General features: G+C 36.6%; 1 protein-coding gene across 1 annotated transcript in view; it reads right to left on the bottom strand.

Annotated features, from left to right (window-relative positions):
• Positions 1–2834: 2834 nt before the first annotated feature.
• LOC135253659 (V-set and transmembrane domain-containing protein 2A-like) overlaps positions 2835–22301 on the bottom strand; it is a 31920-nt gene continuing 12453 nt past the window's right edge. Inside the window, exons 3-5 of the mRNA XM_064333236.1 lie at positions 10501–10551; positions 10030–10360; positions 2835–3903 (exon numbers count right to left, since the gene is read on the bottom strand). Of these exons, the coding sequence (XP_064189306.1) occupies positions 3827–3903; positions 10030–10360; positions 10501–10551 (459 nt within the window). The 3' untranslated portion in view covers positions 2835–3826. The remainder of the gene's footprint in view (positions 3904–10029; positions 10361–10500; positions 10552–22301) is intronic.

The following is a 22301-nucleotide window of genomic DNA, read 5'->3' as shown; positions in this document are numbered from 1 at the left end:
TGTGTCTTACTAATGGGGCTCATATTTAGCAAATATTCAATTACTGGCAAAGGTTTGGCTCTTTGAGCCTACCACAGGTTCAACATTGGTGATCTGAAATGGGATGTGGTTAGCAGTTACATGGTGCTGCTCAGAAGCTCTCTTAAAAACACACTAATAGCAGTGGCACAAATTTGCCCTGGTCTACAGGGGGCTGCTTAGTGATCATTCATGACACACCATTGCCACAAGATGACATCACTTGAACTGACATGCACGGGGTCCCAATTGCAACCTCACTAAAGAGTATGAATCCTCCTTATATTCCAGCTAAAATGCTTCAAACTACATGAAAAGCTCTAATTTCCACCTGGGGTACAACCGTGAAGTACGATCTTTGTGTGACAGCTGGAGCGCTAGTGTTTTTCAATGTCATTCCTGTGTTAATTATACAAGCATACATTGTAGCTTTCACCTGTTCATTTATGTCACTGTCTATAAATGTGTCTGTGGAGTAACAGTCAGATGTATACAGTCATATTTTTCTTTCTGAGATCTATGTATTTTTTAATTTTCAGAGGAATGTTAACATTAGATTAACTTACACACAAACATGAATGTGAATAGGATGTACTTTTAACTTGTTAAGCTGTTTAAGTGAAATCATGTTATGCTGTAATAAGAGAGAGAGAATATAATGTACAACTATTTTAAATAACAAGTTAACAAGTAAAAATAAATTTCTTTGTAAAGACATTCAAATTACTTTTTATGCCCAGCTGTCTTTGGTTTAACAAAGCTTCAATAAATCTGCCCATATGGAACCGTTAAATGAGGTTTGAAATCATGTCAGGAAAAATAATAATAAAGATAGTCAATATAACTTTAAACAAACAAAAGCAATATCTTACAATTATTTATAAACAATTATGAATGCTTTAAAATGACAACATTTTCTGGTATAAAATGATGTTTTTACATAAAAGGCACCTACCACTAGAACGTTTCCAGGATTAAACCCAATGTTAAACTGTGACACTCAGGTTAGTATTCACGGTATCTACATTTTAAACTTACAAATGTAAGCAACAGCTGAGATGAAGTATATTTTTGCTCAAGCCTACAAATCTGTGCCCTGTCTAGAATTCAAACCCAAATTTATCCAGTCCACAGTCCATCACTCAAACACTGTTCCACACACACTGCTCCTCACACTGTCACAAACTGTTTTATGGTGCTTAATTCACTACTTCATTACTTTTTTTGTTTGTTTATTTTCAAAATGCATTTACCAAAGCTTAGTAAAGAAAAGAAAATTAATAATACACATTATAAGCATTGATACGCTTAGAACAACATTTTTGATATATATTTTTTTTCAGGAAAAAAAAAGTAGATTGCAAGATAGCCTATTTATAAATGAAAGCACTGATGTTATATCAACCTTGATTCCAAGTAGTCTAATAGGCTATTTAATGAGCTTCAATAATGTGTTTTAATGTGAGTGTGCTAGTTTTATAACCCAAGGCAGACACAAGCATTCTAAACAAGAATATCATTAGTTTAAGCAAATCATGATTCTGGGCCACATTCATGCGTCTGTAAAGGTTGTGCCTAGAAATAAAGGATATAAAACACATACTGCTATGAGTTTGACAAATTAAACTCTCATGTGTCCTACTGTATTTGTATGCAAATCATTTTCATCATGGCCCATGTGTGATCACTGTCTATAAAAGAACGTCTGCATTTAAAACCCCAACCATGATCTGGAAGACTTAAAAAAATAAAATAATGAAAAATTAATAATAATAATAATAATAATAATAATGCAAACATATACATAGCACTGATCTTTTATTTAATTGTTTCATTTAGTGTTGCCTTTTTATTCTTTTTCTTCAGTTTCCCTTCTCCCCAAAGCTTACTTCTCTAGTCAGCACGAATTACCTTAGCCATTTGTATTTTGTTTTGATGTTTTCTCGTGTTGTCATATTCACAGAAGTTCACCACCCCAGTTATCCGTTTCAGTCTATCTAAGCCATGAAATTAGTCCTATACATATCCATGGCTTACTGGCCCTGCCCACCACCTCAGTGCACCGACAACTTAATTTAACAGACGGTCTTCTGACAAAAAACAAAACCCTACATTTCTCTATTTTAACATTTTCATTTTTTCATTGTTGATATTATCAACATTATGTACATACTTTGGTGATATTCTAAATCTGTTGATTGGAAAATCTTTAATGGGTCTCATTAATGGGTTTCCCCTAAAGATACAGGTCAGAGAGGTCAGATGCATTTGTTAATCTATGATCATTTCTAAGGCCATCTTTAGATGAGAAGCAGTTGGAAAACCAACCATTTTTTGAAATTATTTTGGAAAACCAACTGTTCCATAACTGAGATATACTGAGAGTGAAAAAATGTCAAGAAAAATAATGAAAATTACATTCATATTTTTCTCCTAAATGATGGTTTCAATGTTTGGAGTAAATACAAAATTCATTTCCCATAGCAATCTAATTGATCTCATTACTTGCTGGTCTCTTGTCCATGACCCAGCAGACAACTTCCACAAAAGCCTGTCATGCTATGTTATATCCTAAACAATGTAGCATCCCAGTACTAAGGCCCATTTGTTTAATATGCATTCTCCTAACATCTATTATGTAATTGCAAATAAAATAACGGTGATATTATTGAATATGATGGTTCTGTAATGTCCTTTGAAACCAAATGACAGATATCCCATTTGTATGTTCATCCTTTTCATGCCATAATATTCCCTGGATTCAACATCACTCCTTAGCTTTTACTTATAAATAAATGCAAGGGTTCAGAGGAAGGTAACTGAGAGACATTTAATTGTGAGACAAATATCATGGCACATGTTCACCGAATGCAGGATTAAATCATAAAATCAACCTGCAGTGACAATGTTGCATGTTCTCTGTGGCTATTCACATTACCTCATTCTCTGGAATGGGTCACTATAACTGAATATCATTTTTATATAATCTGTTGTCAAAAATGACAACTATCATCAGCATAAAACAAAAAAATAATAATAATAATTGACTGCATAACATGAATCTGTTCTGGTCACCAAACCTGATCTGATCACCAAACCCGACCTTCTGATCTTCTGATAATCTTAATATTAATTAATAAAGAACAACAATTGTTCTTAAGAAACAGGTCCACATTTGTTTAGTCAAGTATTAACCCAAACGATGTATGTACGGCAAAGCAATTAACACAGAATACATTGGAAAGAACATTGACTATTTACTGTAATTGCAGAATACATATACAACTCACATTTAAGCAAAACGTAATCAGCAATTGAACAGTTTTTGAACCACAATACATACTCAATTTTTTTTTGCTATTTTGAAGAGAAAAAAAAATGTGGATAGCAATTCATCATGAGTATATTTGGCAATACAGAGCTCAATATGATCTAAGTCATAGTTAAACACAATATAGAGACACTGAAACCTCTGCGAGATGGCACAGTAAAGCATATGCACTGCAAATTAAATAAATAAATAAATAAATAAATAAATAGGACATCTTAAAACGTGAAAGATTGTAAGTAATTTGTGGACACTGGAAATTATATTTTATTTTGGTTGTTGGGAGTGGTAAATTAACAGTTCATCCTTCTGATTTGCCCTTTGAAAAGGGTACTTCTGGTGTAGGTAATTAGAATGCATTGGGAGCAGTGGTGGTCGGAAGGTAGGCCCAGCTGTGCCGTCCGTTCTGTGGAAATAGCAGGCAATTTTCTCTCGGCTTTAAGAAGAGAAAGTGGTATTGGAAAAAGTCAGCACTTGAAACTATAGTACAGCACCCCTCACAAAGCCACATACAAGAAGAAGGGCAGCAAGTCCATGGCTTGTAGCTATCCTCGTACCTGTGGAAGAAGTTAGAAGAAATTCACTCATCTTGCAAATTTCAACAGCTGGTTATACATCCTTATTCAACTCAAATAATATGCATTGTGTATATTCTAGCAGTCTGCCTAGTAAAATGTTCCCCTGGATTATTCAGGATGCATTAGCAATATCTACTCCTCACTACACACCCTCCAAAGGGAGCTATTTATATTTTCATTCATGGACAATTTCCATTTAATTCATCAAACTGATTTTTTTTTGTCTGAATTTTCTATATAAAGTCTGGAAGAACAATTCAAAAATATTTCAGTTGCAACTAAGTGGATTATTAAAGTTTCATGCATTTCTTAAGATTGGAATGTGTCTTACTAAGATAAATTGTGTTATTATAGCCTTATGATCTGTAATACAACTGATCATAAGGCTATAATACCCCCCCCCCCCCCAGTGCAGTGTTTAGTGTTAATTAATTAATTCATAAATAAATAAATAATTTATTATTATTATTATTATTATTGATACATTTTTTAATCAATAAGAATGTATCTGTTCTCTTGGAAATTAGATGTTAAAGAAATAAATTCCTTCAGAAACTTCAGTCAGAAAATGATTAAAGACTATCATGAGGACAGTTACCAAGGCAGATTCGATGCATGCCTTGAAGAAAAGCAGGGTTTGAATCATTGATCAGTGCTGTCTACTTTTAATTAGCTCTATGTAACACTGCAGAATACTAGGGTATGGATATCATACATCTTTTCAAAAGTCCCTTTGAACACTTAAATTAAATGAGCTACAAGGTCCAAAACATCATGAAGAAATCAGATTCTCTAATGAACTTGTTTTTGTGTCTGTGGAGACAGAAAGCGTGAAAAAAAGGCCTGCAGGAATGTATCGCTACAATAGAAAGTAACATTCAGGGAATGGAAAATGAAAAATTCACTAAATCACAGTGACATTTACTAGATTTTCCATCAGAATAAGCACAGCAATGTTCTCAGAGGAGAATCGTCTGGGGACAGTTTCGTTCGGCCAAGCTCAATATCTAAAAAAATGGATGCGTGTGACCTGGCGTTCCTCCCTGTCAGGTTTAATTTGGCCTTGGCTGATCAAGCGAGCAGGAACACCACAGAGGGGCTGCCATCACCTTAGATGAGGGAATCAGGATGGAGAATAACCATCATGAGGAATAATTATCTTTGAGGGTGACTCCAGACCCAGGCTAGCACAGGCCCAGAGTCAGTAGCACTGTGATACTCGGTCCTTAACTTGTGAAGAATACATAATTTAAGCAAATGCATTATATGCAAGTACTAAAATGAACACTAAATGTATATAAAAATGTGCATTCCAAAATCTGGGTGGAAATTTGGTATAGCCTCATAAAGGAAATCAAGAAATAATGAGCGTGTGTAGAACTGGAATAATTAATGTTCTTTAGAAATGTGAAGGTTACTTGCCCAGGCTCATTTGTAGTAAAACACATTTCAAAAACACATTTAAAGGTAGCACTGATGGCATCAATTATTAATGCTGGCCAGTGTGTGCATTGATTTTGCGGGGATGTACTTTTGTTCATATTCTGACACAGCAAGTACATAATCACTCTAGCAAACCTGACCCCTGTTATATTTCAGTTGAAGGATAATTGATGAAACGAAATCTGCAGCTTTGTGTTAATAATTGAATGTAAACGGAAGCATTTGGTTGGCACAAGTACACAGCGACCAGGTATGAAAACAAGCCTTCTGGAAAGGGATCATGACATCTTGCAGAGGCAGGAGTAGGATAAGAAGTGCAATTACAAATGGTATTTTTACACCATGTGTTTTATGAGAATGAAATATTGCCGTTGCGATGGTATACTGTACTTTGAAATTTGTTACCTTGCCCAAGGCAAAAAGGTGCCCCCATTCAATACTGGATATCTCTATGCTATAAATATATAAACCATTTTGTCATTATTAATACACCTATATGGATATGTATGTGCTCACAGCCCTGTTTTTCCACCACAGTCATTCATTGGATTGGACTCACTCAGTAAAGTCCTCCCCCCCCCCCCCAAAAAAAAATAAAAAATAAAAATCTATGTCACTGTTCTGGTGATGGTTACATTAGTATTAGAATGTTCCAACGCCTAAACATTCTAATCATATATTTATGATCTCACACTTTCAAGGGTCAGAATAGAATTAAACTGCTATGACTCTTGCATTTTTATATTATTTAGTTTTAGTTTTGTGGAGAGGATGTTTACATTGAGGGGCTGTAAGAATTGAGCACCTCTACCTTAACAGAAAAATACTGGAAACATCTATAGCAAATTGACTCATTAGTCACTGAAATTTGGTTTAATTCTATTTAAAAAATCAGTTTTAAAGTATATATCATTTTAATCTGTAAAACTGATGTATATCACAGCTGTTTCACAGATTTAAATGAACAGTAACCTCAATTTATAGGAGATACTGTATGATTTATCTTTTCAACAAAAGGCGAAGTTTAAATCTTCATGTAATGTTACGATGTACTAATGAAACATTTTTCAAATGCTACACAAAAGGTACAGAACACTGTTGATAATGTGCTCAAACTAATACCAGACAGGTATTTCACTTTCAACCAACACAGGGCTTTGGTTCAATTAGCCTCTGCCATGACAGCAGAGAATGTCTGCTCACTGTTTTGTTAAAACTAAACTCAAGTGAGCACATCACCTTCTAGAGACTGTGATTACCTAGAAACCTGGCAAGCAAGGGAGTTGCCTTTTATTATCTTGTATACAAAGCAAAACGAAAAATATGCTGTTCTTCTATTTAATTTTAATTAATTTTTTACCACCATGCTTGACGGTAGGTGTTTCCTCGATAGTGTTTCATTTTCACCAAACATAGAAATCAGACCACAGATCTTATTCAGCAAGGTGTCAGGGCCTGCTACATGTCTTCTGGCAAACTTCAGGTGAGACTTAATGTTGGTCTTTCACAGAAGTGCCTTCCGTAGCCACACTCCCGAATAGTGCATACCAGTTGAGTTCTAAAGAGATTGTTGAACTCTGGACAGTTTCTCCCATTGTAGACAATGAGCTCTGCGCTCAGTCAATGTTGTAGCGGGCCCCTGATTGAATTCTCTGACACCTGCCCTTTTTGCCTGGTTGGTCAATTTGGTTGGTAGAACAGGATGATTTTTTAAAAACTTTTTTTATACAATGGAATCAATGGAGCTTACAGGGAGGTTCAAAACTTTGCAAATAACTTCTCAGGATGTTTGCCACCCAACAACTTCTTCCTTGGTCTTCACGATAAAGTGACAGATGTGACAGAGGTTTCAGTTGTGAGACTTCGCAAAGTTACTAATATTTAGTCTGTAATTTTGTTGAAAACAGGTGGCTTCAAAATTAACACGGGTAGACCTTGTTAACAAATTCTGTGCACTCGCGAAAGAAAATGGAACACACCTGGCCCACTTTACATTGTTAATACAAGGGGGAGCGTGCGTAATGCAGTGCGGATTGTGAGCGGAGTTATTTTCCACCAGTGGAACAGAACTATTCAAATGGCGTCTGACAGCCTTTATGATGTTATTAGCCGCAGGATATTTCAAATGAATCACAACAGCAGGCTTTGTCTGGCCGGGCCCCTGTGGGACTCAACAATAGCAGCAGTTACGTTTGCTTCACAGCACTCGCCCGTGTTTAAGTACTCTTCTGACAGGTTTGTTTAACTAACCAATGGTGATATAATACAAGGATTCATTATTTGCTTATTTCAGATTATACAGTGGCCTGCTGCATAGAGTGTATTAACATCCTAATATTTCTGGATTTAAGATTCATGAGCTATGTTATAGAACCTCTGAGTACTACAGCATTGAATACAGCATTACAATATCTTGTAAAACTATAAAAATCAAGCATCCAGAATAAAAATTTCCAGAACACATCCAAAATATATAGATATTGACAATCTAACACATTACATATCTGTCTATAGCTTCAGTTATTAATCAGTTTGTAAGTTTGTTTTATCACAGTAATATCATTATGCACAGTTTTTTTAAAAACAATAACACTGTTTTTTTTAAAAAATGCAACCCTTTAGAATAATGCTCTATATTGTGTAAATTCCCATTTTCTATTATTAAAATTCAGTGCCTTTTGAGGGACTGTATGACTATTTACTTGAAAAGGAGCAATATTTATAATAATCATATGCTAAAATTAGTTCAATCCAAAGTTAGTGAGAGAAACGAGTACATACATGCACTACAATTATTATTATATTATTATTATTATTATTATTATTATTATTATTATTATTAGCTAAAATATAAATACTTTTATTGTTGGGTTGGTGGAGTCAGTGCAGCAACAATGCCCAGAGGGCCCCACCCCTAGGCAGTAATGAGTAATGAGTCCCTTGTCTCTTCTGATTTGATGGTCACCAACGTCACTGTTTTGCCTGGTTTAGCTTTTAGCTTCATGCTGAGAAGAACTTTGATTGTGATGGAGCCATGTTACGTTGATTTTGCTGGTCAAAGACAGACTGTCTATTCAGACAGGCTATTCAGTACACATTAAAAAGCGTTAAATCAACTCTTACAGAGTAAATAAAAAATATGGTCCTGCTCTGGTTTGCAGCCCATTTGTGTAAGCCAATAGCCAGACAGCCCACTTCCTACAATAGAAACCAAGACTGACTGAATTTATCATATAGCCATACTTTTTTCTGTATGTGATATACAGTATATGTGGCTTCCTGTCAAATGGGGGATGTGGGGAACTTTTTTGGGGGGGAGAGGGGAGTTATATAAATAATATCAAAGGATTATATTATTAACTTAACTGTTAACTGTTAACTGTTAACTGTTCATGTCATTGTCAAAGTTTATGCATTGGTAATTTCAAGTCTAAGAAGTAACTCCCATGCAATATTTTAAAGCTTTTGATATCATAACATGTTTATATTTATTAAGTAATGAGTCCATTATCTCTAGCTTGATATTTCGGTTTGATGGTCACTGACATCACTGTTTTGTCAGGTCTAGCTTGAAATTTGTCATGGTGAGAAGAACTTTGATTATCGTGCAGCCATGTTACGTTGATTTGGCCAGCTTGTTAATGAAGTGCTTACACTAACACGTTTTTACTCCTTTTATTCCCGTCAGTTTTTATTATAAGATTGATGTGTCAAAGTAGATTTTATGATGCTTTGAACCATTATCTCAATCCACACTATGGACATTTACATTTTTACTACTTGCTTTTGATGTTATTGCCTTTTCAAGCTTTCGGATATAGAATGTGAAATCTACATGGTAAATCTGATCTTTAGTTAGTAATATGTTTGTGAAGTAAAGGCACTGGATGAAGGCCAATTATACAACAGCATATGATTGTTACAAGTTATAGTAAATCCCTGTTACAACACTGTTATTCCATCTCTACTCTCTGCAGTGCTGAGGAACAAGAAGAGGAGGAGTGGGCATATGACACATGTTATGCGATAATCTTTTGAATAATGGTGAACTTTTGTTGAACCGCATCCCCAGCAGTCGTACTTATCACCTAAAGAGTCGCTATCGAAAATATCTTGGTAACAGTGATGTACAACTTGTTCTAAGGTTTTGTCAGTTTGCAGTTTCAAAGCTAAACTGCACCCAATTCACAAGACATGTATTCAATCAAACACTTCCCTATAGCAGTAAAACACCATTATTTATGTAGATTGCTTGGAGTCTGCCTCTTAGTCTTTAAAAATGAGTCAGCAAATACTGAATGGCTTTGAATATAACTATGTAATTCACAGGAAAATGTATTATTCATTCTTAAATTATTCAAATTAGCTTTGGCTGTAATTATTTTCTTGTCTGTTTTCTGTGATCCCAAATAACTTGCAAAACACCCGAACTGTGGTATTAATTTTTGCACACCAATTTTTTAATGTTCTCTATTCTCTGCCCCTACTCTACTTTTAAATTATACACAAGGGGGGTTAATTAGTAAACCAGAAAACTTCATGGAAGAGACTTTTTGATTTCTTTATGTAAGATTATATCAGTTTTCTTTTCAGCACTTACAATAAAATTCACAAAAAAAAAAAAAACATGGCAACGTGACAAGTGCAAAGGACGGCTCTCACCTGAACCGGGGCTGTGTTTTGACGTTTTGGACGGAGTTGTCTGGGAATTGGAGGTAGAGTGCTGGTCGGAGCCCTTTCCACTGTCCTGCGCCACGGCCGAGGTGCTTTTCCTCGGCTTTTTGTCGGTCAGGTGCAAAGGCGTCGTCTTCTTGGCGGCTTTGTTGCGCGGGCGGGCGGTGGCGTTCACCTGAAGGAACGCCTGGACTTTGTACTCCCGCAGCTCCCCGTAGTTGGCGTCTGTGACTCTGCACTCGTATAGGCCCTCGTCGCTTTTCGCGACTTTAGATATCTGCAGTTTGTGGGATATGTCGTTTCCCTGCACCTTGACTGTCTGCAATGACAACAATAGACTATTAAGCACACAAGGTCTTCTGTGACGGACTGCTTTTTATATTTTAACAATGCCAATGACAGAATGCATTAGGGCATGCTTTTGATGAATATCACCCCATTCAAACACGAGAGACCTACACTTATTTTGGTCCCCTCGTCGTCTGGGTCACTGTCTTGCATAATTTCCTCCTGGAAAAAGACCATATAATAATCAGGAATAGATTAACTGTCCATACCTACGTACACAATAGAAGTTGCGCACCACACTTGAATGACAATAAAACCATTCAGGATACATCAATGTTTGCCTACATCAGTAAATAATCACCCCACCAACTGTGCATAAGAATTTTTATGAGAACATTTAGTCAATGGGCCTCATTCACAAAACGTTTCTTAAATTCTTCTTAATAAAAAGTTCCTATGAAAAACCAACATGGGATTCATCAAACATGAAACATATCCCAAGAGTATCAGAAGACGAATGCCAATTGTTCATAAATTGAATATGAATGCCTGTTCTTGGTGATCTGCATGGGTAAACACCCTAGCAATCCAACAACGGGCATGCCGTCTTCAGGGTTGTGTGCAAACATCAGCCATTCATCGCTCTCTGCAAACGTGTCTGCACCATGTGTATGCGCAGTCCCTAAAGGCATGCATGCTCCCCAAGGCACAATTAGCCAAGTAATCTAAAGGCAACAAATGCGCAATTGCTAAGTGTTCGGTTTGGTAACGCTATGCATTTGTGGGTCTTTAGATAAATAGATCATTATCAATCATCATAAATCATTCTATCAATAAACAAAATGAATTGCACGTATTCTCAGCAAGGTTGTTATTGTAAAATAAAACTCTGATAAAAAGTGTGTGAGGGAAAAACGTTGAAATATAAATAAATAAATAAATAAATAAATAAATAAATAAATAAATAAATAAATAAATAAAACCAGCAAACCTTCTCTAAAAACAAAATAAAGCTAAACTTAAATAGAAATCAAAAGCTAGTGGAAAAATTAGAGGTTATTCATGTAGTTAAAATCAGTACCATATTAATATAAGATTTGTATTGATAAACATTTGTTAGCATGAGGTTGGTAATGACTTAAAATGACTTTGCATGAATAATAACACATTCTAAATAGAAACATCTTCTGGATGTTTTGAAACACATATAGATTTTGATCTCACCGAAGAACAAATTCAGATAAGAAAAAAAAAAGAGATGAATGAGGAAATGTTTGTGCTAATGTTCATAAGCTCAGTTGACAATCAAATTTGATCATACGCATGTTTTGTGAATGAGGTACAATGAGGTGGCAGAAAGTAAGAAATCTTCAGGTCTGCTAATATTTCTGGTCAGCAAAGACCAAATGCAGTTTCATGAGTGTCTATAAATGTTTTATAGATGCATCAAAAGCCTACATGTTTAAGAGCAAGCATGGGTGCCAACTACAACTACAGTAGATGATAACATTGAAAAAAGGCCTGGGTGTACACGTTACAAAAGACTTCTGTGATTGTGATCATTATGTGACATGATCATTATGGAGATGGTGATCATATCCTTTTCATAAAAGAAACTTTCTCATCAGACAAATTTTCTGGGATGTGGAGTTTATCCACAGCCAGAAGCAAATCAAGTGTGGACCACATGTCAATCAAATTGGCCATCTGTCAAATGAGAAATCACACCACATTATCTGGATTATAGTTGTTAACACTTCATGTTAAAAGGGGAAACATGTTTAAGTAAAGATACTTTTATAAATCTAATCTCAGTTAAAAAGAAACCTTAGCTTAAACTACAGCACATCTGTGACACAGCAGGCAGCCATGCAATTTAGTTTTCATCAAAACATCCATGCACATCAAGGGCAATAAAATCTCACTAATACCCAAGGCAAAGAGTAAGCATGAACATGGTCATTAAGGATTAAACCTAGTACACTACAGGATTAAACCTAGTACACTACAGGCATAGTATTTAAGTAATTACTGCAGGCTGGATGCAGGCACTGTGCATTGAGATGTGTCTTGAACCTTCAAATATCCTTGTCCCCTTAGTGATGAATTCATCTACATAACTGAAGACTGGATGAAGTTCAAAGGCTTCCAAACCTATAAGGTACATATGACAGGGTGATACACAGTTGCTATGTCATCGTGAGGATGATGCTATTGTTATGACTAATGGTCTGTAACAGAAAACTTAATTCCACAGGAATGAGGAATTACATATTTTATCAGACATATTACGGCCACCAAATGCATTTGTGTGCAAAAAGACAATATGGTTTGATGTTTGGTTTCACACACATCATCTGAGTATTATCCAATATATCCTCTTTTCTTTCAGCTAATGAAAGCACCCTATCCTTGGGTCAATATTGTACTTTGGCCTGACCCTGCTGTAGAATAAGGTACAAATTATGAGGTGTTTGGATGGACTGAGCGCCCGTCTCTCAGTGATGCAATCAGTACTGCATTCATAATTTGAGATCTGGCTTAATAAACAGCAACAGTTTCACTTTGCTGACCTTTCTTTTCACTGGGTTAATGCTGAGATGATTAAGACTGTGAGAGCTACTGTATGTTTTTTAAAGGAGAAAATATATTTAAAGTGGGTAAAAAAATTAATTAAAAAAAAATTCACTTGAGTGTCAACTATAGAGTACATTTTTGATTCATTACTATATCATAATAATGTGTTTTTACAAGAATGATGAATATTGCCCTGGTGTAAGCATGGCTGTTTTTGAAATAATCTTCTATGGATTACCCATAAAGAAAATTGGGTAAACATCAATATTTCAAATGGCTGAAATGTTTTGCAGTTCAGAAAGTATAGTACCATGAAGGATAATATTTTTGCTGCCTTTCACAAGACATCTCTACATTTATTTCATTATCTTCATTGAAATTTCTTTTAAGGAAATTAAAACAGCTTAATATTTTGAAATAAAAACGTTATTCTCTTTTGTAGATTCACATCACATCACAGTCAAACAACATTGTTTTATCTTAGAATTTAATATATTGGCACAAAATGCTTCACTTCTTTACGTCCACCAGAACCCACTAATGCATTTTTCAAAATGTTGAAAACGTAATTGAAAGATCCCATATGTGTTTGTCTAGCAATATTTAAAGTATAAAGCCATGTGATGAACTGGGATACATAACTCTTTTTATTTATAAACTTGTTTATTCTGCCTGTTTGTACATGTGTTAAGGGGAGATATAAATAAACACGAATGAGCAGGAAGGATTAATATCCAGCAATGCAACAGAGCAATTCACACCCAAAGCACACTGACTACAGGCTTCTTTCTGGTCACTCAGAATATCAACCTCCACCTGGGATTTGTTAAAGGGGAAAATACAGAAGGGCGGATCATAATGCAATCATGCCCTCCCCACACTTACAGGTAGAATAATATTTGTATAATCTGTATATCACTGTAATACACTTTCCTTGTGATCTAAATGTAAAATATAATCTACATGAAATGCTGATATGCCCTGTGTGATTGTACTGCTGTATAGTATAATGCGGTGATAAAAACAGTATTTGCATTATCAAAATAGAGCCAGCCATTTGATTCTGTATTGTTTTCCCTGAGACTAGTTTTGTGAGTTACTATTATACATAATGTTTTATGGCATGGATCAACTCTGGCCCTCGAATCTAAATCCAGCCCTGGTTGTACTTTCTCCCGGGTAATTAGTGCTACTGATTGGCCAGACTGTCTTCACACCTGACTCCCAGGCAAAGGGAGGGTGGAAAACCAGCAGTTCTCGGCCCTCGAGGACCGTGAGTTGCTGATCCCTGTTTTACGGCCGGCTCGAAAAAGCCACAACAACCAGTCCAATGTACCAAAAAAAATAAATCCAAAAACTGATCTAAAAGCTCAGACATTAGAATAAATAAACTAAAACACAAACTAAAACAAAAGAAAACCCACAAAGTTTACCAAACAAAAAGGATCTTTACAAACACCAAAACCACAAAGCAAACCACAAGCTACACAAAAGAAACCCCAAAGAAGATCTCAAAGAACCTTATGCAACCCACAAACCACAAACACACAGCCAACTACAAACCACCCAAAAGAAACCCGAAAGAAAGATCTCCCCTGCCTCATACTGCTGGGCTTATGTTGGCTCACAGGCAGGTGGAGGCAATCAGGTAATTAGGCAATCAGGCTACTACCTCCACCTGCACTACCCAGGCAAGCAGAGGCAGGGATGGTGTCTTTCTGGTTTAAACCGAATCAAATAATTACAATGTCCATATATGACATGCTCCAAGTTAAAATACCTGCTATAGTTACAACAACAAACTGTAATAGAGTGCCATCCAGACACAAAACTGTAGCCTTCTGATTACAATCCCAGATCCCTTAGCACTCCAAAGAGAATAAAGAGTGCAGGCATGCATGATTCTATCAATGACCTCCTAGGGATGAGATTCTGGTGGGCTTTGCAGCTAGCAATCAACTAAATGTTAAGGGGAAATTCATTACCGTTACAATGAAAGCTACTCTCAGCGTCCCAAAACCATTTACTGGGCCCTTTCCTATTTTGCGGTTTGTTACCAGATCTTTTAATCTATACTTGGAGCCATAATTAGATGGCCAAAGTAGTTTATATAAAAGGTTAATGTGAGTGTAAGCAACTTGCGGTCATTTTTTGGGGTACAGTTCAGGAACAGAGTAAAAACAAATGTGATGAACCAGAATAATGACAGATTGATGGCTTATGGTAACTACCTATTAACTGTTTTGCTTGTGCCCCCCCCCCCCTCCAATTACCCCCCCAACCTACATTGCATTTTTACATTTTGAAATATAACATATAAGAGCATATGTGACAGCTGCAGCTATCAGACACTACCTATAGACAGAAAGACTACAAAGTGATGTGTAATGATTCAATTAAATACAATCATCAATGTTAAACAGGCACACGCAGTTCTGCTGAGTGCACCACCAAATCAGGGTGGTCTGTGTATATCCATTGCAGTTTTCACTAATACAATGCAAAATAAACAGCACTGCAGCATTCCGGATTTCTCACAATATGTAGAGGAAACAGCTCAAGATTAACAGTTAATGGTGCCTACCCTGAATGTCTTTAAAAGGTACAGCAATCCTCTCATTAAGATAATGCTGAATTAGCATGTTCTTACTGACAATTCATTTCATTTTAGTTCTGGGACAGAACAACAGGGCTCTATGTTGCACGGCGCATGGGCGCGGTCAATGGCGTTGGCGGGTGGGCACACCGTGCGTGGCTGGTTGGTATTTTCGGGACCAGATGCGAGGTCTGCACTGCGAAAAACATGTGGCGCACCTAGAAACAGAGCTGGCTAATACTGAATATACTATCAGTGGGTGTGGTGCGGCTGGATTTATTAATAGAATTACCTCTTTTCATTACCTTTAAGCGCTATGTCCATTGCACAGGGCGTACTGCCAATTTCAGTAGTCTACAATGGAAAATGAGGATAGTGATATACTAACCAGATGTTTTTCACAATACATTATTTTGGGAGAGGTGGAAAGTTGGGCTGTTACTTTTTTTTCAATTAATCCAAATAAATCTCAAATAGGAGAAATTTGTTTGCATTTGTTTGAATTTTCTTCCATCAGAATTAAAACATTGCCTAAATGCTTATCAAGGGTCGTACTTAATTTCCCATTAAACCTGTAGCTAAATTGCTTTAAATGTGCTGTGCTATAACTAATAAATAATGACAAGGTATTTTATTATTAAACAAAATAAAAAAGGGAAGGGGTGTCACAGTGGTGCAAAGGGTTGCCTCACAGCAAGAAGGTCCTGGGTTCCGGCCTGACAATGAACAATAAACGCAAAGTACGCATTTTTCCTGCTTGTGGAATTTGCATTAAAGTCAAATTGGACAGCATATGATCCATGAAAACCATTGATTGCAATTTGAATAGACTGTGAAACATGCGCTCATTGCACAGAAAAGCCCCAAAATTAGTAACCCACTTACAAATACTGCTGTACCTACTCTGGATGGTGGTGATATTCAATAACATATGACTCAATGAACATTAAGTAGTGTGACACACTTTTTGGTTTTCCTTTGTTTAAAAGCTGTTTGTTGCCCTGCGGATATGTGTAATGAACTGCGATTCCCAACAAGTAGATCTGCTTCTTAAAATCACAGGATTTATACAGGAAAAAAAATGCCGATAGACGTCTTAAGGTGACTGAATTATTGAAAAATGAGACAGCCTAAACCCAAAAGAATATAGGTAACATAGCCAAAATGGTCTTTTGTGTATGATCTCCTGATTGAGTCTGAGCCAGTGTGATGTTACTAGGGGACGCCTACAATCCTGAGCATTGCACACTAAATGTTTGCAAAGTACTAAAGCACTAATACATATTTTATACATGGACAGAACCTACAAACTGACATGATTCCTTATTTTATATGAAAGTAGTGCTGTACTGTATGTGCAATGCATATTAAATGATTCAACTGAATTATTATGTCATGGTATTCAAACTAAAGCTTCTGTAATATTTGCTTCGGGAAGATTATACTACTTTGAACTTAACATGCATTGTAAAAGTATATGGTGCATTGCTAAGATGCTGTGCTTCACTGGGTGTTATAAAGAGAATTTACATTTAAAAGTCTCCCAGTGGAGACTCATGTAGATGAGAGTTCACACACATACAGTTCTGTGAAAAAGGATTTCCTCTATTATAGCATATTTGTCACATTGAATGGTTTCTGATTTTTAGACAAAATGGAATATTAGCCAAAGGGAACCAGAGTAAACAGAAACACATAAAAATAAAAAATAAAGTTTGAGTTAATACCCATATCACCCATGTAGAAAAAGTAACTGCCCCCTGGTTGCACCACCTCGTAGCAATAACTGCAACCAAACTCTTCCTAACATTTGTCAGTCTTTCAGTCTTTCAGATCGCTGAGGAGGAATTTTAGCCCACTATTCTTTACTGCAGACAAATCGGTAGGTTTTTGTGCTTCGCCTTCAGCTCACGGACAAATGAGCAGTCATTCTCTTCACAAATTTTCTGGTACAGAAAGCACATTAACATCATCATGTTTGGCTGTTGCTGTGATGTTCTTAGTGTGAAATGCTGTATTTTCTTTATGCCAGACATGATGGGACCTGTGTCGTGCAAAAATCTGACCCATCTGCCCTTAGAACATGATCCCAAAAGGCTTGGGGATCATCCTGTTTGTTCTTATTGCAAATGCGAGATGAGAATTGATGTTTCTCTTGGTTGGCAGTGGTTTCCACCTGGCTACTCTCCCATGAATCCCATTTTTGCCCAGTCTCTTGCTTATTGTGGAGTAATGAATACTCATTTGGGATCTCATCTGGGATCTTTTGACTTTCTGGATGAGTTGTTGTTGTGCCCTTGGCAAGATTTTGGCAGGCTGGCCAATCCTGTGAAGATTCACCACTGTTCCAAGTGTTCTCCATTTGGACATAATGGCTCTCACTGTGGTTTGGTGAAGTCCCAGAACCTCAGAAATGGCTTTGTAACCTTTTCCAGGGTATTTTTATTTTTTTTTGGAATTCCCACTGATTGTGGTATAGTGGGCTTGTAGAAACTCTGTGGAGACTACTTCACTCTGTTGGTGAGGTTGAATATGAATGAGGCTTAAATTCAACAGGGCTGGTTACATTTCAAGCCTGGCTGTGTTCAATCAGCTGAATCTAATTATCAATTACATTGTTTGATTTAATAACTACGGGGGCGATTATTTTATTCACATGGGTGTTTGATAACTTTTTTCATTAAATAAATAATAATAATTAGCAAAAATATGTTTCCTTTGTCAAATATTACTTATGTGTAATGTTCTGAGGCCATTCAGTGTGACAAATATGGAATAACAGAGGACATCATGAAGGGGGCAAATACTTTCAAATACTTAATCATGGCACTGTGCCTACACAATACAATTGTGAAGAGACTGTATCCACTTCATCTAGACTTTTGTCTTTCTGCTGAATTTATACCTGGATTCATATACGTGGAGGAGACACAATAAAATCAGCAATTAATGCTAATGGTATGATATTGCAATATGATACATACAGGAATACTACTGCACCAAACATAACCAGGAATGCATCAAACCGTACAAGAATATGCAGCATTAAAATGTTGAAATGCAAGGTGGTACTGTATGTGTTATTTATTCACAAAGAAGAAAATCATACCTCAGTGTTGGTAGTATATCTATAATTCCATGATATGTTAGTTCTTAAATAATTGTATTTAGTATGAAAGGTTGACAAGTGCTGCATCTTTAAGATAACAATACATCACATTTTGCTGAAGGCCATGATGCACCTTAAATAAGATAAGGATGTTCATAATGTCACAAAATATGTCTTTCTGTCAGTTTTACAAACATAGACTAGGCTTGGATCTGCATATCTGCACAACTAAATCCACTGATTTAGTCTGATTGCTGGCTCTTCCTCTGCTGCATTGCCTTGAATACATGACTGTACTCCCATATGCTCCCACTAGCATACAATCTGAGAAATAGCTTGCTTTCTTCCCACAGATCATTTTATCTGCATTTATTAACATGCAAGTAGCATTATGAGGATTTTTACAGGTGCAGGTAAGCAAGTTATTTCAATCAGATGCTGTGCAGTTATAAGGCTTGTGTTACTTGAAAACTAATTGAGATAATAACTTTCTATTTTTTCAACAAGAAATAAGTTCAATGGCATGCAATAGTATTTCATATTTGTATGTCAAGGGACACAAGATGTTTCATAGTGAGAAAGTTTACTCCTACAAAAACAAACAAATAAACAACAAAAAAAAAAAAGAAACACCACCATGCTCATAAGTGACTCCAAGGCCCTGTTCATACCTATGCTTTGTATCCAGATATATCCAGATTGTGTCTAGATTTAATCAATATGGATGCCAGTTCACACCTGGCATCAGAATGCGTCTCCACTTGCGTCTCGACTGACCACTTGTGATCGGATCTTACTTCCCCACTCAATATGCAAATAAACACGTACATCATTTCCGTTTGCAAATCGCCCGGTTGCGATATGAATCATCCAGTTTCCGTTGTACTGACTCTTCGGCCCAGATGGAAATCAGACAGCGTGTTTCGTGTGCACTCCATCCACGAGAATTAATTTAGCCTGTTGTTGTGGCTTCTTCTTGTTGTTTCGCACTTTAATATGACGCCGTTGGCACGTGAATGAGTACGTACTTCCGCTTACACAGAGGACGTCAGTTGACTAGGCGGTCCTTCAATGTGGCCCAGGATGCATCCGTGTACACACTGCTAAAAGAATGTGGCCATATGCGACCCAGACCACCTTCGAATGTGGTCTGTCTGAGTGATCGGATCTCAATGCGTCTTTGGTGCATTCACACCTGCGGTTAGAGCTGTCCACTTGTGATCGGATCGCCCAAGACACATTTTAATGCCAGGTCTGAACAGGGCCCAAGTTACAGTACATTGGAATTAGCTGGGAGCTTGGAATAGGACAGCACCCTGTCCCACAGTGAGCTCTTTCCCTGAACTACACAGCCCTATACAGGTAGGCCTGTGTCAAAAAAAGAAGAAATGTTTATGCTATACATGGCTGTGCCTTGTGCAGGTTTTTTTCTCCTTCTTTATTGTGCCTTACTAATACATAGATGATAATCAATTAAATACGAGTCAGAGAGCCATCAAAGGAAGGAGACAGAATGGAGTGGTTGAAGAACCAACAGACTTCTGGGTGATTGATACATCCAGACTAAACTAGATATCTGTTCACAGTAATTGGTTTCCATCATTGACAGGCAGCTTCAAATGACATCTTCTATCTAATGAAGGTGAATGTATCTGCTTGTAGGCCGTTTTAAAGGATCCAACGGTTTTGCAATACATACATTTTTTCCACGCTACAGGATACACCATTAAGCAGAGCCTGTTGTGACAACATTCACATTTCTGTCTGCTTGTCTTACTTTATAAAATACAATGTGGCTTAAGAACCACATGTAAATGGAAGTCTATGAATAATAAAATCTAACAGGCAATGTAATGTATGTTTTTTTTTTTTGTGTCTGTAGAACACAAGGAATGCTACAAATCATGCACTATTCCCTACAAATATTTTGTTATGCCTGGCAGAGCTTATTTCACAATGTGCTAAACTGTCTGAAATATACAAAATAGCATTCATTTATCTGTCCATTCTGAATACATCATAGAAACATATGCATTCAACAACATTTACTTCAGTGTATATTACCATATATTTAATTACTTGTCACTTGTCAAATTTTGCACCTGTAATGAAACGTAAAGCATTATGGTATATCATATCCAAGGCATGTAATGCAGAAGAGGAAGCATGCATATAAAGTACATCTCCATAATCTAAAACAGGTAAAAAAAGTAGCTGTGATGAGTCTCCTCTTAACTTTGTAACTAAAACAAGATTTATACCTAAAATAGAACTCCAACTTGGTTCTCAATTTCTTAATTTATCGATATGCAATTTAAAACTAAGCTTATCATAAAGCCAGATTCCAAGGTATTTATAGCACGACACACTTGCCATCCACAGTGATGATTTTCAATTCATCCAAGGATCGGGAATGAGTCCTTGAAATCGCTAGACATTTGGTTTTGTCATTATGTACACTGAACAGATGTTGAGCCTTATGGACAGGTAAAGCAGGTACCTGACACAATAAACATGCCTTGGAGCTAAAACATATCAGAAATAAGAAACGTGTGGAATGTACAAGAGAAAACAATTGTACATTGAGAAGGTAGCTAGTTTGAAATCCACACCTGAATGAGGTTGCATGAACAAGGAGAAATCTCAGACAGCCTGAATGACATGTACTTTTCAGCTGACATTCCTTCAAGAATGAGCACCATTCGCATGGGAGCACTGTAGTGCTTCTCTCATTCCTTTTCCAAAGCTGTATGAATACTCAAAAGTTAGTATCCTAGAAGGATGAACTGTCTCAGGTTAACCATACTACATCAAGGATGGAAAATATTTTGTAAACTTGTACCATGACTTGTACCAAGACCATGGACTGGATTCAAATTTGACATGCAAAACAAAGGTAGTTTCTTCATAAACATAGTTTGGCAAGATTAGCGATAACGGTCTTTATGAAGAAAAAAGCTGACACTTCGATTTATGTAAGTTAAGTACAAATGTTGATTGAGAGGACATGGATCAATGGAGCAATTAAACAGAATTTCAGCAGTCTCAGATCTTCAATTCAGTAGATTATAGACAGTTGAGAAGGATGATTACCCAAGCTCTCACAGATCGACTATCCTTTGAGAGTGCAAAATGTACTTACATTGTAAAACAATCTGGAATGTTTTGACATTTAATTAATTACAAAATAGTAATAACAATTGTTAAATATGGATCAATGGAACAGCACAAATAAAACTACACAGTTGCAATGGTCAGACATGTTTAACGGGGTTTTGCATCAAAATATTATTCCCAATGCATATGCTCCACAGTAAATACAATAATGCAAAATGAACTGCCATATGGAATATTACACCCGAGGAAATTCAACCTAATGTACTGTATTGTTGCCTTGGCATTGCTATTGTAATGTGTCATGGGTGGAGAAGAGCCAATCATATGTGTACACCGAGAGCTAGCCATGGGCACCTGGACAGCCAGCAGGAGTCACTGGAGCAATGAGCAATGCTATATCTCTACTGACTGTATCCCTCACAGAACCCTGAGCGACAAAAATGCAATTTTGCTCCACCCCTGTCAGCACTGACATGGGTTGGTCGATCCGAGACTGTGGTGCTCACTCATGCACTGTCACCCAGCAACCACTTCAGATTAAACCAAACTGCTAACTCTTCCCAATGTTCTGAT

The sequence above is a fragment of the Anguilla rostrata genome, chromosome 4, assembly GCF_018555375.3.
Source record: "Anguilla rostrata isolate EN2019 chromosome 4, ASM1855537v3, whole genome shotgun sequence".
In the NCBI taxonomy this organism is placed as follows: Eukaryota; Metazoa; Chordata; class Actinopteri; order Anguilliformes; family Anguillidae; genus Anguilla; species Anguilla rostrata.
This window is presented reverse-complemented; position numbering and strand designations above follow the sequence as displayed.